The sequence below is a fragment of the Eptatretus burgeri genome, chromosome 16 (assembly GCF_056783735.1).
Source record: "Eptatretus burgeri isolate ZD-2024b chromosome 16, Ebu_testis_v1, whole genome shotgun sequence".
Classification (NCBI taxonomy): Eukaryota; Metazoa; Chordata; class Myxini; order Myxiniformes; family Myxinidae; genus Eptatretus; species Eptatretus burgeri.
In genome coordinates this window covers 58,217,242-58,239,485 of record NC_140976.1, presented here as the reverse complement: position 1 = coordinate 58,239,485, position 22,244 = coordinate 58,217,242, and the positions used below count along the sequence as shown (strand labels likewise).

Sequence of the window (22,244 nt, the reverse complement as noted above, 5' to 3'; positions counted from 1 at the left end):
CATATTTACATATAAGGGTCATACAAGTATTTTCCATACATTCCTTCACTATCTGGTATTGTCCATTTTCCACGATTATGCATATGCTAGTCAAAACACTGCCACATCTATCATAAACCTCCATCAGCATTTTACTTGTAGATTTCCTTTCTTTCTTGTTACAACTTCCTGTATCTTCGTGTGTAGTGAGATGTATGAGTCCATGTTTGGCTTACCTTTTCACTTGAAAGTTCGTTGAGTAATCAGTAATACCTGGAAGAGTCTTCCCAGGGCGCCCTCCGCCAGAACACCTTGTTGGCTCCTCAGCTGGTGGGGGTCGGGTCTGGTTGTGGCCCCATACAGAGGTCCTCGGGGTCTTCCTCCATGAGTTCGCTGTTAATTATTATGATGGCCTGGGTGAGGGGTGAGGCTTCACAGCATTTCTTTAGACAAATGGAAATGAGACGTTTGATCAGAAATACTCCAAAAATGATTCCCATGATGATTAGGATTGCTGCCCCTACCAGGCACAGTAACCAGTCTCCCCAGTCATGAAATATAGATCTCCACCCTGCGTAACCCTCCTTGCGTTCCACTCGATCGCTCGTGAGAGCTTCAAGCCTTATAGGTGAAAACACCTATAAGTGAAATGTGTTCTTCTCTGGGAGGTTACTGTATTTTCACAAGATTTCACAACTATACTCCAAAAGGGTTCTTTAGGGGCCCATGGAACTTGGGTAATTAGAGATGCGTGTTGACCCCATATGAATCCTATTTGTGCAAAGTGCCCCCGCTGGGTTTTGTCTTGCGTTTTGTTCTGCCAAGCCACTTCTGTCTTTTCTGCATTTTCTGACGTCCCCCTTTGCCACGGAGGTGTATACGGTTTCTTTGGCTTGAGTGTGTTGCCTAGTGATAGGTCCCCCCCACAAAGGAGTAGTGTCAGTACCAGGAGTTGCATATTGTGTCGTCAAAGGTTCTGTCACTGTCTCCGTTACTACAAGGTTTACAGCATGCCACTGCACTGAACACTGCAGTCAACTGCAACATAATGACAAGTATTTGTGTAAAAGATTATTTTTAAATGATACCTCCGTACGAGGCTCCCACCATGACTAGAGCTTGCAGGACTGGAAGTTGCTCTGGGTGCGTGGTGAGTGGATGTGAAGGCCAGAGACCTTACTGTACACTACTGTGGATTTTGATCAGGCAAGCATACCTTCCATCCATCTCCTTGTCTGACGGCCAGTAAAGTGTTCTGGTGTTCGTTGCCCCATCTTGTGGTTCTGGGGCGCATCTCAATCTGTTCACCATTCTTCCTAACTCCCCTGCACTATGTCCGTTACTAACTGCCATTGAGATGTACGGTGTTAGTCCTTCTCTGTGCTTCATTAGTTCGCGCTCTCTGGCGGCTTGTTTCACCTCCACCGCCGCTCCTTCCTTCCCGATCCATCGGTTGGTTGTCATCAGAGAGCGTTTGACGGTGTAATCTCTATGTGCTTTGGGCCACGTATTCATAATCCTGCCCTGTTTCATCGTAGTCAACAGTGAGTGCAGTGCAAAGCCAATTCCATTCCTTCCAGATCGATGTCGTTGCTCAGCAACCATTCCTCTACATCCCTTTAATTCCGCTTATACTTCCCAAATCCAATGAATTTATCCTGACAGATAGAGGCTCATATAAAGACAACAGACATGCTTTTCTGTCCGCTTCCAAACAAACATCTCGACCCTGACAGGCAGAGAATCGAAACGCTCCCTCGTCAAGGCCCACGATGGCTGCGTGTTCAAACAGCACGAGCCCCGCCCGTAATTTTTCCCAAAAACACCGCCATCCTCATAAGTGCGTAGCCTACCAAACGTCCTTGTTCTTGGATGTCTGACATGTAAACAAGGACAAATGTGTCCAAGAGCCACGTCCTAAAGGTTTTGTCTTCACAAGAAGAAGAAGAAGAAGAAGAAGAAGAAGAAGAAGAAGAAGAACAACGCGGAGCTCTCTTAGAGCCGGCGTTCACTACGCGAGACGCGGCTAAAAGATAAACCCACATTAAATAAAATCCGTTCCTTGTTCAAAGCATTTAAATCCCCCTTTCCATCTGTTGTAGTAATCAACAATAAAACTTTTCGATCGGCTTTATTCTCACAAAACCCATACGCATATCGACAACAACATAAATATACATAGGGTAAGAATAACAAAATACAATAACTTGTACACATACTCTAATACTGAAGGCAAACTCCATATAATACTCTAATCCCAATTACATTCCTCAGAGTACACCATTCCTAATACAGTATACTACATACCATTACTGTTCCAGCACGACCCTCCACGGAGCACGCGGCATACGAGTCATCACCAGCCACCGACCCCCATACACAGTGCTGCCACATCCGCCCAATCTCCGGTGCCGCTAATCACAGTGCGGCACTTCATTACCACAACACCATACATCCTAAATCCTCGGTCCTGCGCCTCTTCCGCGTCTCTTTTTTTTTTTTTTTTCTCTTTTCCTCTTCCGGTCACGAAGCCCAATCAACAACAACAACAACAACAACAACAACAACAACAACAACAACAACAACAACAACAACAACAACAACAACCGGAACAAACATATATATTACAGCCTTGTTTCAAAGCATTGTCGCTTCCATGTTCCGATAGCGCGTGCACTCGCCTCGAAACACAAAATCGAGCGATCCTTTGAAACGTCAATGTCCTTATTAATTAATTTTACCACAAAGCTATCTCTTTAAAATCTAGTTTGTCCACCATATTCAAAATCAGCCGCCTCGAGAAATTCTTGTACATTGCTCCGACAAGCAGGCACGTTCACAGCAGGGTGTTAATTGCACTTTCAAGTTTGACAAAGCGCGCTGGGCCCATGCGTGATTACGTCATCACGCACTCACATGAGCAATACGTCTTATCAGCGTGTTGGTTTTTACGATCAAACTCACGGAACAAATATTTGACGACATCTCAAATACGTTCGTTTTAAATCGGAATTTTTACAGAATCCTAAGAAGGGCGTCCCCATCTTGTAAAATGTGCTAATCCATTTCAGAACCGTCACGATAAGCTGTCCTTCGACGGGACGATTTCGTGCTTTCGGCGCGCCTGTTAAATCCTATGGCACGTCACGTGACTCGCAAAACCCCATAAAATAAGTTTTTTTCCAGATTTACGAAAATCAAGTATAAAACATGCTTAATGACCCCAACAATGAAACCAGAATTGAAACTGACGTTAAAACGAACCCGTAACGTCGATCAGCCTTACGAAACATGCAAAGTGGAAACAGAACTGAATTTGAATTTAAAATCAAAATGATGTCTCCGTGGAGACCATCCATTTATCACGTACAGTGTTCAAAGCCAAAACAGCATACAGAGTTTATCGGACCATGAGAAAACCCGAACGTTGGTCCATTTGACATCCCATTTGACAAACTGTCTGCTGAAGTGGTTTTAATTATTCAATTCCCCATCCAGTTCACACACACACACACACACACACACACGCACACACACACACACTCACACACACAAACACACTCACACACACACACACACACACACACACTCTCAATGACATTTTCCCATCACTGAATTAACAACACGTGCAGAATCGGTCATCATGGTCCTTCCTCCAGATTTGGTGTGCGCAATTCACCTCGTCCAAAGTCTTCACATTGACGATGACGACCCATCATTATCTCCATACAAACATACAAGTTGTTCCACACATACAAGTTCCAGGTTGGAACACTCACCTTACGACTAACACAAAACTCAACCTTCCCCACCACATTGTATTCACAAATACATCCAAACAGGTAACTTCTACAAACAGCCCTTCTCCTGGCTCATTAACCTTGTGTTCTTTTCCCGTTGGTTCAAGATTCCCTCTGAATCAAATCGCTTACGTCCTGTCTCACTTTGTGACTCATAGCCACGCTGCAAACGCTCTCCAGTGTTTTCCACTTTCACTGATAACTTTAAGTGTTGTTCCTTTGGGTAACTCTATGTTCTTTGCAGAGTTATTCCCGATTCTTTTGTTCTTATCTTACCAACCGCCCAATAGCTGTAAATCGTTTCTCCTTTTTACGTCGGGACCGAGATCCCTTTCAATCAGCCGCCTAATAGCTGTAAATCGTTTCTCCTTTTACACCGGGATTGAGATCCCTTTCGACCCGCCGCCTAATAGCCTCAAACCCAATGAAGGCCTCTAACCTTCCTCTCTTGGTACAGGATTCCAACCTGTTTCCTCCTTATTTCACACGGATACCTTTATCCTCGACCCTTACCGGTTCTAACATACGGCCTGCCAGCCCTCTTTGTGCCCTTCAAACAAACCGCATTCGAATCACCTCATATGTTTTACCGTTACAGTTCTTGATCCGAGCAGATCCTGGAGCTGCGTCCAGCGGGGCACTGCCCACCAAGTGTACAGTTTTCACCTAACTAGGGCTCCCTGTCTTAGGTGCCCTATACGTGCAATTTCCACGTACCTTTAGCTGAACCCTTGTGATCGCTGTACACCAAGTGGAGTCCCGCCGTCCACACCGCCAGCATCAGTCGTATCCCATCCTCGTCGCCAATTGTTATGATTCGTCACTCGGCCGAGTAATGACAGAGTCGAATGAGGGTTCTCGAATGATACGATTTATTTCAGAAGATGGCACTACGCATGCGGAATGCAGCCCAAAGGCCCTTCAGTCAGGTGCCCCCCGGACCACATTGAGATTCTTACTTCAAAACAGTTGTATATATAATCACACAAAAGCAGAAACGGGTGTGGACTACAAGTGTGTGCTTAAGCAATAAAGAAATAAAGAAATAAATGCGGCAGTGGGCTTCTTTCCCCCCTCCCTAGGGGCCCTCAGGGAAGTTGGATCAGTCAATCCTCAGATTCGCAACCCAACAGTTCATCTTGCAAACTAATAACTTTCTAAGACTCCTACACCCCTACACTGGCACCTGCTGATAGCAAAGGCGAAACTCTGGTGATGACTAAGAACAGGAATGTGTGGGATATCAGCATACACAGTTTTCCCAAGGACATGCTGTTGTGCAGCTGCAGAGCCATAAAGGGTTATCAAAGACATAGTGAAAACAGCATGATACATTTAAAGCAACATTTTAAAGCAAGGTTTGAATAATACACAATTACAAGCAAGGTTAGAATCCCGACAGCTGATTAACACACAGCTAATGGTCCAAAATATGACCACCTAGCATATCATCATAACATCGTGCTATATATTAGTTTCGCCCTATCTCTCAATGGTGAAGAATCACTTCAAAACAATTCTCGTATCCAGATCCTGATTCGGATCTTCACCAAAATTGAATAATTTCTTCCTTGTCACACACCCAACGTGTCTAAGTTTTGTCCAAATACGTCCACAACTTTTTGAGATATCGAGCTATATATATGCCTGGTGTTGGCTTAATGGTTAGGGTGGTGGTCTTGGGATCCTGAGTTCAAATCCCACTCGTCTGTTGAATTAATACCAGGTGGAGATGACTCAGCCTGTCATCCTTCTGAGGTTGGCAAAAAGGAGTGCCAGCTTGTTGGTATCCTGTGTCGGAGTGGCGACCCGTCCAGGATTGTGCCCAGTAGCCAAGGAGACTGCTGAGGCAGCACCAACGCTCTGCACAGGGTATGGTGCTACATATCATTTTTGGCTCCATCCCTCAATGGTGAAGAATCACTTAAAAAATTCGAGTCGTCGGATCCGGATCTGGATCTTCAGCAAAATCTAATCGGTTAATTTGTGTCGCACACCCAACCTGCCCACCAAATTTCATCCAGATCCGTCCACAACTTTTTGAGATATCTTACATACAGATAGACAAACAAACAGACAGCGGGGGGGGGGGGGGTGAAAGCATAGCCTTCTTCACCTTCGCTGGTGGAGGTAACAAATGGAAAGGTGGAAACACCAATTGCTGAGTAGAGGTGAGAGTGAGATCAAGGGGAGATCTTGATATTTCACTCTCACTATAACTATGACCACCACTCTGCTGTAGAGTAGACACTTTGCTTCGTTGTGGGAGATCCCAATGATTTTGAGGGCCTTGCTTTCTATGGCATCAATAGTAGTATGGTGTGAAGGACTCCAGCCCAGATAGAAGAGCAGTATTCCATCAAGTTCCGAATGAAGGTCTTATAGGTTGTCAAAAGCTGAGATTGACTAAGCAAAGATATTGCATGATGAAGGATGCCCAGTCAGCTATCTTTGAAGGCCGGGGGTGAGGGGCGGTGTGGGTACTGGTGAAGTAGGGATGGGTGGAGGATGCTGTGGAGCCACGAATGGGGTAGTGTGTGAATAAAGCACAGAAGGGAGGGACGTGAGATGGAGGGACGCATAATTGGGGGACGTCGAGCAGGCATAGGGGAACCCGGTTGTGAAGATGAAGTGTGGGAGTTTGTCATCGTACATGGCGAGACATGGTCAGTGTCAGGTTGGGTATTGACGGGTAGGCCCAACATTTTCTGAGCCTGATGGCACAAGATCAAAATAAGTAAAATGAGCATGAAAAAAAATACATGAAGAGCAATCGACACAAACAGTAACACAGACAAATACAAAACGATTACATATTATAGCTTTTTGGAAGCAGTTCGCTCAGAGGACCAAGGGAATCAACCACGACCAGGAAACCAGAATGCAACCAGAAAGCCGAAGTCATCTTCACTTTATTTTCCTTTAAAGCACCTCTTCGGCCAACTCACTCTGAAAGGCACTTACTAAATAGCTGATATTATTATTATGACCTCCGCCGCCGAAGGTGAAGGAGGTTATGTTTTCACCCATTTCTGTCTGTCTGTTTGTTTGTTTGTTTGTGTACAGGATATCTCAAGAAGTTGTGAACGGATCCGGATGGAATTTTGTGGGCAGGTTCGGTGTGTGACATGGACAAACTGATTAGATTTTGGTGCAGGTCCGGATCCGGATCTGATCATTTTAAAAGTGATTCTTCACCATTGAGAGATGGTGCTAAACTGATATATAACACGGTATCTCAAAGTTGTGGACGATTCGGATAAAACTTGGTGGGCATGTGGTGTGTGTGGCAAGGACTAATTGATTTCAATGTTGGTGAAGATTTGGATGCAATAATTATTTATTTTTTTTAAAGTGATTCTTCACCATCGAGAGATGGGTCTCAAAAACGATAAATAGCATAATATTTCAAAAATATATTGGGCCCAATATGTTCTCGTGGATCAGGCATTGCATGGCGGAGGTATGCTCTCTTCCGAGTGTCCTTCTAGTTACTACTTGCAACACCCTCTCCCGACAGAAGTGGCAAACAGGTGGGAGAGCAATTATATTTATTTTGCTTGTGATTAAATAACTTGAAAACTGAATGTTGTCTAGTGGCGCAGGAATTTTCACCCACTTATGATAATTCCTCACTTTCACCGAAAAGTAAAAATGTAAGTTGGAACTGGCCATCATAGCTGAGTAGTATGTTCCTATACACACCGAGAGTATTACTTCCAGAGTACAACTGGACGTCCCATCTGCCGCCATTAGTTGGTAGATGTTTAATATACCACCATGTCCTCTGCGAAGAGTAAGGGAGCAATCACCAGCACGCTGAACAAATGACATGTTCCTGCTCTGACTTCCTGTGTCGGAGTGGCGACTCATCCGGGATTGTAACCCTAGCCAAGAAACCACTTCTGCAGAACCGACGCTCTGTTTCGAGCATGGCACGTGAATCATTATTGAAACTGGAAATCTTTACCTTTGCCAGCGAAGGTGTACAGAAGTTTTCACCCCTGTCCTGTTTGTCTGTGAGGACGATATCTCAAAAAGTTGTGGACGAATTTGGACGAAATTTGATGGACAGTTTGGGTGTGTGACAAGGACGAATCTATTAGATTTTGGTGTAGATCCGAATCGTGATCCGGATACGAGAATGTTTTTAAAAGTGATTCTTCACCATTGAGATGGGGCCAAAAATGACTTTAAAAGACCAAAAACTAACAGCATGATATTTCAAAAAGTTGTGGACGAGTTGTGACAAAATTAGGTGGATGAGTTGGGTAGGTGGCATTAACAAGCTGGTTAGACTTGGGTTCACATCCAGATCCAGATCTGACCTATCAGTGGAATTCAAAATGTAAACTGTTCAGCCTGGTGTCGGTATGCACTCTACCGAGTGCTGTTCTAGTTTTAGTTGCCTTTCATGGTCATGAAATATATATATATATATATATATATATATATATATATATATATATATATATATATATATATATATATATATATTCTAATTTTCATCCTATTTTTAAAGAAACACATTGTAATGTCTTTGTTGATCTTCGGTTTTTAATTTTTGTTGATTTCTGGTCACTATCAGATTTCATGACCCGGCACAAGCAAGTGTCCTCTTTTCTTCGGCCTGTGAGACTTTCAAACAGTTTGCTTTTGTGCACGTGGCTGCCGCTCAGTTTGCATTGTCAAAAGGTAACCGTTTCACCCCTTGTGTTTGCACTCACACGGCATGCAAAGTCGAATTATTTGCTTCATTCCATCAACTTGCACATGTACGTCTTTGTGGCGGCGATGTAAGTTATCCCGAGACTAGGATTTGCATTTGCGTCAACTTAATCACCCAGTGTTTAAAGCCTGCCAAAGTTTCCAAGGATTTTCATTCCACGTTCCACCCATCTGTGGGATGTAATTTTAACCTCTGATCCCTGACCCTCCCTGTCAGAATCGGTTCTCATTTGTCCCCGCATGCTCCATGATCCCGACCCCACTCAGAAGCACACATCTCGGATACACATACTCCCACCATATGTCAACCCTCACCCCGAAATCCAGGCTCTCTATTTTGCTTGAAAGAAGGGTTAACGCCCGAAACATTCGCTTCTTGCTTCCCTCAGCGGTTATAGCACACCTCAATCAGCGTCCTTTTGAGTCCACCCATCGTCCTACCTGTCCGCCGATGCAGATCGCGACTTACCTTCACGAGCAAGATTAGGTTTTCTTTCTATCTCATGTTATTCCATCCTGCTTAATCTCTCTGTTTTGTTATTCAATCTTCCTTGACTTTATTAACCGGGTGTCTCATGTCACATGATTGTACAATACCCATTTCCAGACTGCCCCATGTCTGCATCCATGAGAAGCCGCAGCGAAGTCTCGCGATCGCTTCTACTACGTGGACTGGAGGTGGGCGCGGTCCCATGTCAATTGCTGCGGAGTGCGCTGCAGACTTTGTCTGAGGCTACCCAAAAACTACAAGAGGAGAACAAGGAAAACCTTGTCCGAGGTGATTGCACAAAGGGGTCAAGTGGATATATTTTTGCTTCTTGGAGATAGTGATATTGCCAAGTAATCCGTGCTTGTCCTTTATTTCCCATGCTATGGGCCATAGGCTGGGTGCATGAGTATTGCGATGATCCCGTCCGTGTTTGTCCATTTGTCAACAAAATAACTCGACAACAAGGGCAGCTAGAATTGGCAAACTTGGCACAGAGCTTTCTATTGCGATTGTCGAAGAGACAAGTTCAACTTTGAGCTCACAAGGAGAAACACAAAATGATAACACTGAACAACAAATTTCAAAATTTTTTTTTTACTGGAGATGTGTAAAGTGATTAAGACTAATTTGGGTACGCTGATTTCAAAAATCATAACCGTTTTGCTGTATCACGTCAGGATTTTCAGGAACAGAAATATTCCCATTGCCTAGAAGTCAGGATTTCAATGAAATTTACATATGTCTTTAACATGTCTATTTCGTACAATTGGTGTTAACTTGTGTTATATTTATTTCTTTCAGATAAAGATGAGTAGGCGTTCCTGTACCAATCATCCTGACAACTTCTGTTATGTCTGTGGTCGGTATACCAAAAAAGATCAACAGCGAAGTATATCTACAGCAGTGAAAATGAAGGCCGCCTACTTTCACTACTTCGGGTGTAAGGTGGGGGACCAAGAACAGAGCTGGGCACCACACATCTGCTGCACAAGCTGTCACACAACCTTGACTCAGTGGTTGGTGGGCAAGCGCGCGAGCATGCCATTTGCGGTGCCCATGATATGGCGTGAGCCGCAGAATCGTCATGATGATTGTTATTTCTGCTGCACAAGCATCGCCGGCTTCAACAAGAAGAATAAAGGTCACATCAAGTACGCTGACTGCGTCTCTGCTCGTAAACCTGTGCCTCATGATGACGAGAACCCCGTTCCAACACCTCCAGCTGATCAGAACATAGCTGTAAGCAGTGGTGAAGAGGATGGTGATGATGAACCTTTTGAACCCGACACTCAAGAATCACACCTTCTGAACCAGGGAGACTTAAATGATCTTGTAAGAGATCTCTCGCTGTCAAAGGCGAAGGCAGAGCTGCTTGGATCAAGGCTGCAGCAGTGGAATCTACTTGAACCTAACACCAAGATATCCTTGTTCAGAGCACGTCACAGAGACATGGCTGAGTTCTTTGAGATGGAAGACACGATGACATTCTGCAGTGAAATCAACGGTCTGTTGAAAGAACTTGGGTGTGATCACGATCCTGCAGACTGGCGCCTCTTCATCGACTCGGGGAAGAACAGCTTGAAGGCTGTTTTGCTCCACAATGGCAACGAGAAACCATCAGTCCCACTGGCTCACGCGTTCGGCATGACAGAGACCTATGAGACTATGCGGCAGCTGCTTGATTCCATCAAGTACAATGACTTCAACTGGCACATCTGCGGAGACTTGAAAGTGGTGGCGCTGTTGTTAGGGCTGCAGTCAGGCTACACGAAATACATGTGCTTCCTTTGTCTCTGGGATAGCAGAGACGACAAGAATCACTGGACGAAGAAAGATTGGGAAGAGCGAAAAGAGCATGTACCTGGTCGACACAACGTGAAGCATGTCGCCCTTGTCGACCCAGCCAAGGTTTTCCTTCCACCACTCCACATAAAGCTCGGCTTGATGAAAAGTTTTGTACGGGCAATGGATCTGAATGGGCGTGGGTTTTTATACCTCAAGGAAAAGTTTGGCAACACCTTGTCGGAGGCCAAGATCAAGGCTGGTGTCTTTGTTGGACCGCAAATCCGACAGATTATGAAGGACGAAACTTTTCCGACAACTCTAAACCCCAAAGAGCTGGCAGCGTGGAGGAGCTTCAAAGCTGTGACGGACAACTTCTTGGGGAACGAGCGCACGGACAACTATGAAGAAATAGTGCAGCAGCTGCTGGAGTCCTTCAGGAAACTTGGCTCCAGGATGTCCCTGAAAATCCATTTCCTACACCAGCACCTGAACTTCTTCCCTGACAACTTGGGAGCAGTCTCGGACGAGCACGGCGAGCGATTCCACCAAGAGATTTCACTCATGGAGACGCGTTACCAAGGGCGGCACAACCCGAACATGATGGGCGATTTCTGCTGGTTCCTGCATCGTGAAACTGACACAGAGCAGCACAAACGCAAAGCCAAATGCCTAAAGCATTTTTAATTACATTCTAGTGGAGTTTTTCTGTAATTTCTATAATTTTGAAGCATTCATGATGAAATAAATGAATAAATGAATTTTTGTAAATTTCATTGAAATCCTGACTTCTAGGCAATGGGAATATTTCTGTTACTGAAAATCCTGACGTGATACAGCAAAACGGTTATGATTTTTGAAATCAGCGTACCCAAATTAGTCTAAATCACTTTACACATCTCCAGTAAAAAAATTTTGTTGTTCAGTGTAATTAGTGCAGGACCGTCTTTACTCACCCCGTGGCCACATGACGGTATCGGTTAGCGTCCTTTGGAGCAGTATTGTACGAAGAGAAAACAATGGTGCGAGTGAGTACCTCCATTGAGTGCATTCTGGTTACCTCTGCCACCGAAGGTGGATGGAGGTTATGTTTTCATCCGTCTGGCTGTCTGTCTGTCTGTGAGCAGGCTATATCAAAAGTTGTGGACTGATTCGGACGAAATTTGTTCGACAAGTTAGGTTTGTGACGGGGATTAATCAATTCGATTTTGGTGAAGATTCGGATCCGGATACTAGAATATTTTAAGTCATTCTTCACAATTGAGAGATCGGAGCAAAAACGATATACGTATAACATGATATCTCAAAAAGTTGTGGATGGATTCAGATGAAATTTAGTGGACAGGCTACATAGTTGACAAGAACAAGCCGATTAGATTTTCCTGAAGGTCCGGATGCAGATCCGGCCCATCAGTGGGATAGAAAATGTAAACTGCTCAGCCTGGTTTTTATTTTGCTTTTATATTGTATATTTTGAACTTCCAATGACATATGAAGACACGTTTATTTAAAAAAAAAATTAAAAAAAAATCCTGTTCCTTTTGGCTCCAGTTGACATGCTGTTGGTGCACGTTCTCCCAAACATCAGTTTTGCATGTTCTGTGTTCCCATGTGAGCTTGTAATTGTGAGATCCTTGGTTAAAATGCTCTACTTTGATGATGTATCTATGGTCGACTTGTTTGCTTGTTGCCTTGTAATTGTATTAAATGTGCATTATCTTGCATGTGATTTATATTTATATATGTATATGTTCAAGCTCCCCGATCATCGGTTTTCTATTTTTTATAAAGAAGCTTGGAAACCGTTCCTAACTTCCTTGTCCCCCCCCCCCCTTAAAATAAATCATTCTAACTTTACCTTTGATGTTCTTCAGGTTTCACTCTTGCCGAGGCTGCTGGTGTAAATCGCAACGCTTCTCTTCCCTTGAAGGCTGAAACGGAAGAAAAGGCAACGTCAAACATTTTCGGCACTGGCAGGTGAAATGCTTACACCGGTGTTTCTTCTCAAGAAAGAAATACTGCATTGCCATCACAACTTTGTTCCTTCACCTTGCACGAGTTTTTCAGTTGATCTCCCTTAAGTCTGTATCGGCTGCACTGAATGATGAAGTGCAAACGGCTCTTCCTAACCCTGCGGTCAACCCGTGTAACGGCAAACTTGCCTTTTGCGTCAGACCGTTCTTTTATTTTCTTTTTTTGTTCCTTTTTTGGGGGGGGTAGGGAACAGTTGAATCGATTTGAAGTAAAATTTCGGATGCAATCACTTGTCCTGACTGTAAATCAAAATGGTCAATATAGTCCAGTAGATTTAGCCCCAGAATGGCTGAACCTGAAACAAATTGCAATAGTTTTTTTTTTATTGCTGGATCTTGTTCAGGGGGTCACTCTGAATGTCCCAATATAAAATAGGATAAAATAGAACCACCGGAAGTGCCCTAATTTGCATAAATTCAAAATGGCCGCCATTGAGCACTTGGGGGGGCTGATATCTCCTAAACGGTGCGTCTTAGACCCCATAAATGTATTATTAGCAGATAGGAAAGTGACCCCAAGGAATCCAAATATGTCGTCAAAATTTGTATATGATGTCGTAGGCGTTGTATATGACGTCATAGGTGTCAAACCAATTCAAATCAAGTTCAAAAGAGTTTATTTTCCCTTATCATATAATATGCATCGGGATTGACAAATAAACTATGCAACGCAACATGGAACACAACAAACCCCCTCCCCCCCATCAGGGTAACCTACACCAGCACATTTCACCTAAGGTAAATGGACTCAACGGCCAGGTGACTTTGTTCAGGTGATCAAGAGTGTATCTGTACAATACATCAGATTTATGCGGCTATTTTTACACTGTGGGCATGACTGATTTCATTTTGCATGCTTTGTGTAGTGTACTGTGTATATGGTGTTTGGTTCAGATTGTCTGTGTGGGGTATTCGACGTCGTATGTACGCGCATAGCATTAGGTAAACTACTTGACTGATTTTCGTGGAATTTAGCATAGCTTTGACAATATCCTAAAAACTGATTTTCCATCCACAGGGCGACATCTACACCATGGATGACACAAAGTGTGCCATGTGCGAGAAACAGCTTGATGATGGCCAGCAAACGTTTACTTTGACAGAGAAGGGTGCCCATAGTGTGAGGGAAGCTGCAAAATCAAGAGGAGTTGCCATCAACGTGATGGTGGGGCAGAAGTTCCACTCTGAATGCAGACTAGACTTTTGCAACAAGAAATCTGTACAGTTTTCGGTAAAACAAAAGTTTCGGGAGGAGCCAGAGACGCCAAGTCGCCGTTCTATTGAACCCATGTTTAACTTATTGGAACACTGCTTCCTTTGTGGGATGTCAGCAGACACCAACTCTGATTCTTACCCTGTTCGAACGTGGGACTTCCAGAGGTCTATCTTTAAAGCATGCGACCAAAGGCCCTCAAACGATCCTTGGGCAGAGAACGTTCGGGGACGTTTGGCATCTTGCATTGACCTTCACGCGGCAGATGCCATTTACCACATAGTTTGTAGTGTAAACTTCAGAACAGGGAAGCAAATACCACTCCTTTACAGAAGTCACACCAGCAGCATTATTCCACCGACTAAGCTAGGGAGGCGGACAAACATTCAACGACAAGAGGCATTCCTGCAGGTCATCGCTGACCTACAGGAAAATGACTATGAACAAACCACAGTCACTGATCTTGTTGATGAAATGTCAAAGATATGTGAAGACCCATACTCTCCAATGTATATGCGTGTAAAGTTATTTGAACATTTTGGAGAGCGGGTTGTGATCACGAACATAAATGGCAGGCCGAACATTGTGACATTCAGGAAAGCGCAGATCCTCCAGGAATTTTATGACACTCCTAAAATGGACAATGGAGCTGATGAGAAGCGACGAATTATCAAGACTGCTGGTGAACTCATCAAATTGGACATTAAAGCGCAGGACACTTCCAAATCAACATACCCAGACCCAGTTCAACTTAGGTCTATTGATCTTAACTTGAAATACTTGCCAGAATCACTTCAGCTTATTGTGTCTGGTCTTTTCCCAGGTGCAAATGACCTGAAGGTTGCCACAATAGGCCATTGTATCATGCAAGCTGCCTCGAACCGTCCTTGCGCCCATCCCATTTGGGCTAGGAGTCCAACTGCACCATTTTTATGGTTCCAGATTTTTGATAGACAGTCTTTATGCTCATGGCTTATGCTTATCCTATGATGAAGTTTTGCGCTTCTCCAAGTCTGCAGCCAGGTCAAGTGATACGACCTACCCAATATCAGGTCACTTTGGCCACTACATTGCCGACAATGTAGACCACACCCTCCGCACCTTAGATGGCCATGGTACATTCCATGGTATGGGAATAGTGGTAGCTTGTACACCAGAAGTACTAAGTCAGAAGCCAGTACCATGATTCTTAGCCTATCCAGATGATGGGGTCCCGGCAGCTAAGGTTGCCATCCATTATTACAACAGGTTTCTTGGGAAAAAGTCGTCATTACTTTTCCAGAAACTGCCCGATTTAATTGTCAACGATCTTACCTCCAACCTAAATCTTCTCTGGAAGAGTTCCTTGCCCCTTTGTCCCAGTAGACCAGGGTGGTCAGGAACGATGCAAGCTATATGCAAGGGTGAACATCCAGGTAAATCATCCGTACACTTCCTTCCGATGATAGACTTAGACCCCACCAACATGTCCTGCGTCTACTCTACATTGCTGTTTGTTGTTGAAGAAAACAGGAAACACAGTACCATTCCTATTCTGACATTTGATCAACCATTGTGGTTGAAAGCGCGGATGATCATTCAGCACGAGGACAAATCTAGCGAACTGAAGAAAGTAGTCCTCAAGTTAGGAGGTTTTCACCTCATGATGAGTTATCTTGGATCCATTGGACACCTCATGAATGCCTCAGGACTTCGGGAAGCACTTGAATTAGTTTATGCCGAAAATGCAGTAGACTACATCCTGAATGGCAAGGCCTATGCTAGGGCTATACGGGGGCATACACTGATTTATGCAGTTCTGAATTCAATGATTCTGTGTGAAGCATATGATTTCATGTCCCACGAAAACGAAGAGTCAAATATGATAACATTGAGTGAAAGAGATGATGTGCACCCAGATCTCAGAGGCAGGTCAGCTATACGATGGTCTACTTGCGGATGATATTCAAGCGAAAGAAGCATGCAGTCTTGACGTCTTGAAGAGAATAAGCCAGGTCCTGCAGAAACACACGTCAAGGATCGCTGAGTTCCCGATGGGCCAACTGTGGCTACAGTACATGTCGATGGTCGAGCTGCTTCTCCAGTTTCTGAAGGCAGAACGAACAGGCGATTTTGACCTCCACTTGTCCTCACTGCGGAAGATGTTGCCACACCTTGCTGCCGCAGGACATTCGCACTACACGAAGTCCGGCCATGTTTACCTGACAGACATGCTCAACTTGGAGAAGACTAGCACGGATGTTCACCATCAGTTCCACTCTGGAAAATTTGGCATTCGAAGAACTGACAGGTTCTGGGCGGGTCTCTACTGACCTTGTAATTGAACAAGTCTTAATGCGGACTCTGAAGTCAACTGGTGGATTGACCCGTGGTCGTGGCATGGAGGAAACTCAGAGGACGCGATGGTTGTTCGCTGTGCCTGCATGTGCATCTGTAAATGAGAGCATGCAAAATCTAGCAGGGACCCATTATTGCACCAGCGAGCAGCACAAAGAGATGTCGTCGTCGAGAAAAGCCCGGGACTGCAAAGACACCGACACAATCTCAAAATTCCTTCAAGACCGAAATCCACTTGTCCAGTCAGACAAGCTCAGGAACATTGCAACTGGAGTCGTCGCACACAGTTCAGCAAACCCACATAAATAAGAATAAGTTGGTTCAGCTATTCTACAGAAGATGTCTGGCCAGAATATGTTCGAGTATTCATTTAAGAAGGCAGACACCGCCAAAATAATGGGTCAGAAGGTGGTCTCTGCAGGCAATGAAACCATTGCTGTACCAGTTGATCCACAACTGCTGTTCCAGCGCCTGCTCCTTGTTGCGACCAGTGAACCAAACAGAGATTTGAAGGGCCTGTTCAAGCACGAACTCTCAAGCTATCCTGTGTCCTTGTTTGATGCCCACGGAGTTAGGCAAGAAGTGAATAAGCCACAACTTGCCGACGCACTTGAGAGCTGTGCACCAACAGCAGTTAGAGGAGATGCACCACAGAGCATCCGTGAGTACTACGTACAAGATGAGGATCTCTCCTTTACAGAATACCTTGGAAGAAAGATGACACCTACAAGGAAATCTGTGATCACCACATCACCCATGTCCAAAAGCACTACAAAAATACCATTGTAGTATTTGACGGATACGCCCATGGCCCTTCCACCAAAAATGTTACCCATCAGAGGAGAACGAAGGGAGCTGTTGGTCCACGAGTTTCCTTTTCCCCCAAAATGCCACTAATTACAAAAAAGGAACACTTTCTAGCAAATGCTGAGAACAAGCGGTGCTTTATACATTTGCTGATGGAAAAGATGGGTGAAAACGGCATCAAGACCCTAAGCGCAGATGGTGATGCTGATGTCTTGATTGTGAAAACGGCTGTAAGGTGTTCAACGTCTGCTTGTACGCAACTAATCGGAGAAGTTACAGATCTTCTTGCATTGTTGTGTTTCTATTGCGGTGATGATTGCAAAGGACTCGTCATCAGGTCAGAACGCAAGTGTGGGGAGAAGGAGGTGAAGAGGAGAGTCTGGGACATTGTTTTCCTCAAGAAGCAGTTGGGGAAAGAATTGTGTAGTCTCTTGCCAGTGATCCATGCCATTGCTGGATGCGTCACAACATCCAGGATATTTGTGATATGGAAAGGAGCGCCCGTGAAGAAATCCCAAAATCATCATGAGTTTAAGTCGCAAATTCTAAAGTTGGCTCAAGAAGGGTTGGGGGTAGTGGACGTAGATAAAGCAGGAGAGAGCGCTCTTGTCTTTCTATGTGGTGGAAAGATGGAAGAAAGCCTGGATGACCTGAGAGCCAGGAAGTTCTCGGAAAAGGTGGCTACCAGTGCTCGCAGTGTCCAAGTACAGACGCTAACTCCAACATCCAATGCAGCAAGATATCACTCGCAGAGGGTTTACTATCAAGTCCGGGTTTGGATGGGGAAAGAAGAACTGAATCCAACGGATTGGGGGTGGCATTTGTCAGATGGTCGAATGCAGCCAAGCAAGATGGACTTGCTTCCTGCACCGGAATATCTTGAAAATAATCCGGTGCCAATGCAAGGGTGATTGTGACACCCTACGTTGCAGCTGTCGGAAAAATGGCTTAGAGTGTTCACCATCATGCACGGGATGCAAAGGGACATCATGCACGAATAAGGAGGATGTTGCCACCGATATTGATTCAGATTAAGTAAAACCTCATCATGTGAATAAGCCAGGACATGTATAGGACAGACTCTGTGGAGGTATACATTTGAATTTGAATTTGTTGATGTACAAGGCATAGAACATGGAACATATTTCAGACTAGGATATTTCCAAAACGTCATACATGTACTTCCTACAAAAACATTGAGGAAAACATAAATTTAACATAAATTATATCAATGCTGTCATCAATGACGTCATTTCTGACATATATGACGTCATATACAAATTTTGACGACATCTGCTATGACGACGACATTTGATGACTTTCCTATCTGCTAATAATACATTTATGGGGTCTAAAACGTACCGTTTAGGAGATATCAGCCCCCCAATTGCTCAATAGTGGCCATTTTGAATTTATGCAAATTAGGGCACTTCCGGTGGTTCTATTTTATCCTATTTTATATTGGGACATTCAGAGTGACCCCCTGAACAAGATCTCGCAATAAAAAACTATTGCAATTTGTTTCAGGTTCAGCCATTCTGGGGCTAAATCTACTGGACTACTTGGGTAGCACCAACAATCTGCCTCGGGCAGTACATGATGATGATGACTAACTTTAGAACTGCTTGAAGCATTCGTGATTTACAAAATAATTTGTGCCTTGTCGGTTAAACAGATAATTGAGTAATTGGTTGTATTGCTTGTGTTTCTGGAATGCTTTAACCGATCCTTGAGCTTTTTATAGATTATTCCTCTCCAATTTTGAGGTCCCCTTGGCTGATGATGTATCCATGCCACGTGAAATTATTGACATGCAGACTTACCCTATGCACAATAGAAGGACTGGTATTATTTGTGAGAAACTGCAAACCAAATTGCCAGGCCATTGTGAAAAACGATCTCTGATCGTACCAACACAACATGTTCTCGTGCCAATTTGTACCATGACGTGAAAAGCTTTGAGTTGATAGGCATCAAAGTTCTTAAAATGTCATTTTTCAACAGAAATCAAATTGAACGCAGCTCGGATACCAGCAACATGGCTCAGGATGTGCCTCCTCATGCCCGTCCAAGACATTTGGAGTGCAGAAGTGAAAGCATTGAAGTTGATCCACAGGTAAAGATTTTGCTTTGTTATCCCTGTATGGGTTTTACCAAAGTGTCTAGCATGGTTACGTTATCGGTGTTGTTGTTGTTGGTTTGTGAAGCTTCATTGTGTCTTCGGGTTGTGTGTCTGGCCGTGCATCCGTCCGTACATGCATCGTGTGCATAGCAGATTTTTTGTTGCCGTGATATCTTCAACCAAATGTGCTATGATACAAGAATGGACTACGATGAAAAGATGAATTGATTTGATTTGGGGGTTAAAAGGTCAAGGGTCTGAGATAATATGACCTTTAAAAGGGATTGGGGCATGCAGGATGGCCTAGAGGTATGCACACTCACCTCCAAGCTGTCAAGCCTGGGTTCAAATTTCGACCCAGCTATAAAGTGTCATCCTGGTGTTTCACATGCAGGGAGATTCCTCAACGTGTGTGCTGTCCCTCGGATGGATGTTAAACTGGGTGTCCCGTATTCCGAGATTAGTTGGTGGACGTTAAAGATCCCACTGTGTCCATCACGAAGAGTCGGTGAGCTATCACCAGCACCATGGCCAAAAAACTCCAAGATTCCTGCTTTAACCTCACGTTCCCCCTTTAAGGGGCTGTCACACCTTGACGATTTAGCCAGTGTATGCCGACGTATGAAAAATTTGTCTAAAACACTGGCACACGTCGAATACGTAATGGGTAAGTTTTGTATACGTTAAGAGCACGCTGAAGCACGCTGGCATACGTCGAATACGTAATGGGTAAGTTTTGTATACGTTAAGAGCACGCTGAAGCACGCTGGCATACGTCGTAGTATGCCGAGCTCGTCGACAAATTTTAACATGCTCAAAATTTTTCGACGTATGCCAGCGTATGATTCACACATTCCGCATACGCTGGCCATAAGTTGTAGGCACGTTACGCGATCATTGACACACGTCGACACACGTTACTTGTAAGTTACTCATAAGTCGAAACACGTCGTGGTAATGTTTAGCGTACCCAAATCTTATTTCTAACCTATGAGTAACGTGCTTTGAACCTATGTGTAACGTATCTCCAACGCATATTGACAGATGTAGACATATTTGATGTCTTTCGGACGACCACAGAACTTGCTGAACGTGTTCCTAACTTACAGTTACCGTTTCATGGCGTATTGGCAGCGTTTAGGGGAATTGGTATATAAAAATGGGCTTCACAGGAGGAACCCGTCAGTGTTCCAGACTCCATGTTTTTTTTTTGTTTGTTTATTTTCTTTTTTCTTCGGCATGACGGTGATGTTGACATTTCGATTTCTAGTGCGGTTATGATTTAAATCGTTGTGCAGCAGCCATTTAAATCGTTGAGCGGCAGCCTATGAATAGCCTACGCCACGTGATCGTCGACGATACGCTGCCGCACGCTATGCATACGTTAGACTAGCTATCGTTGGGCATACGTTGTGAATGCCGACAACACGCTAAGCATTCGTTGGTATAAGTTATCGAAACGTTCTGTGTACGTTACTAATGTATTATGCATTTGTCCAACTCGTTATGAATACGCCAAAAACTTAAAAAAACAAAAAAAAAACATCAATAGTTCAGCGTAGAAAAACATTAAAAAATAAAAGCCGAAGAAAACTTTGAAGAATGCTGCAAAGAAGTCTCCTGGCCGTGGACGTGGACGCAAGGAGGATCCATCATCACCCACACCCTCCCCATCACACCTACTACTACTGACATGGACCTACTACTACTACTAATGACACGCTCACCTACTACTGATACTACTGACATGGACATGTACTCACCATGGAGTCTGAAACATTGACGGGTTCCTCCTGTGAAGCCCTTTTTAGGTCATCTCTTCGAGCATGACCTAATAATATGGGTGTCGATGTCCTTCGATCCGTCCGTCCGTTCACAATGAAGTTGAAGCGGGAGATGTGGTCATTAGTGATCCTGATAGAGGTCGATGAGACTTACACGATGGTATGACGTTCAAGGTCACCGAAGGTCAAGGTCACGAGGCCTTTGAAGTTGCGAAAATGACGATTTCCAAAATCTATCTCCTCCTACATTTCTCAAGCGATCTTGAATTTGATTGTAGCATATAAATCTCTGAGACAATATCTAAATTTGGTCGGGACGGATTTTCGAATTTCGCTTTCATTTTCGCGTCACGTGACTTCAAATTTGCAAAAACTGCCCTACCTTCAGGAGGCAATATATTCTCGACTGGGCATGATAAAAGTTAGTGAATGGTGTCATTGCATAGCAGCTGACCTTGTTAGGTCATCTCTTCGAGCATGACCTAATAATATGGGTGTCGATGTCCTTCGATCCGTCCGTTCACAATGAAGTTGAAGCGGGAGATCTGTTCATTAGTGATCCTAATAGAGGTCCATGAGACGTACACGATCGTATGACTTTCAAGGTCACCGAAGGTCAAGGTCACCGAAGGTCAAGGTCACGAGGCCTTTGAAGTTGCGAAAATGACGATTTTCAAATTCTATCTCCTCCGCCATTTCTCAAGCGATCTTGAATTTGATTGTGGCATATGAATGTACGGGACAATATCTAAATTTGGTCGGGACGGATTTTCGAATTTCGCTTTCGTTTTCGTGTCACATGACCTCAAAGTTTGCAAAAACTGCCCTACCTTCAGGAGGCTATATATTCTCTACTGGGCATGGTAAAAGTTAGTGAATGGTGTCATTGCATAGCAGCTAACCTTGTCTTTCATGTCAATTCGAAAGAATACCGATATCTTCGAATACGTACACGTCACGTGACTTTGAATTTTGCGAAAACTGCTTCATGTAGTTGCAAAATGACGATTTTCAAAATCTATCTCCTCCTACATTTCTTAAGTTATCTTGAATTTGATTGTGGCATATGAATCTATGGGACAATATCTAGATTTGGTTAGGCCGGATTTTCGATATTCGCTTTCGTTTTCGCGTCGCGTGACTTCAAAGTTGGCCAAAAATCCCTCCTG

General features: G+C 44.0%; 1 protein-coding gene across 1 annotated transcript in view; it reads left to right on the top strand.

Annotated features, from left to right (window-relative positions):
- TTK (TTK protein kinase) overlaps nt 1-22,244 on the top strand; it is a 63,455-nt gene that overhangs the window by 6,786 nt on the left and 34,425 nt on the right. Inside the window, exons 4-7 of the mRNA XM_085860258.1 lie at nt 8,368-8,474; nt 9,115-9,285; nt 12,654-12,756; nt 19,174-19,285. Coding sequence (XP_085716384.1) covers nt 8,368-8,474; nt 9,115-9,285; nt 12,654-12,756; nt 19,174-19,285 — 493 coding nt within the window. The remainder of the gene's footprint in view (nt 1-8,367; nt 8,475-9,114; nt 9,286-12,653; nt 12,757-19,173; nt 19,286-22,244) is intronic.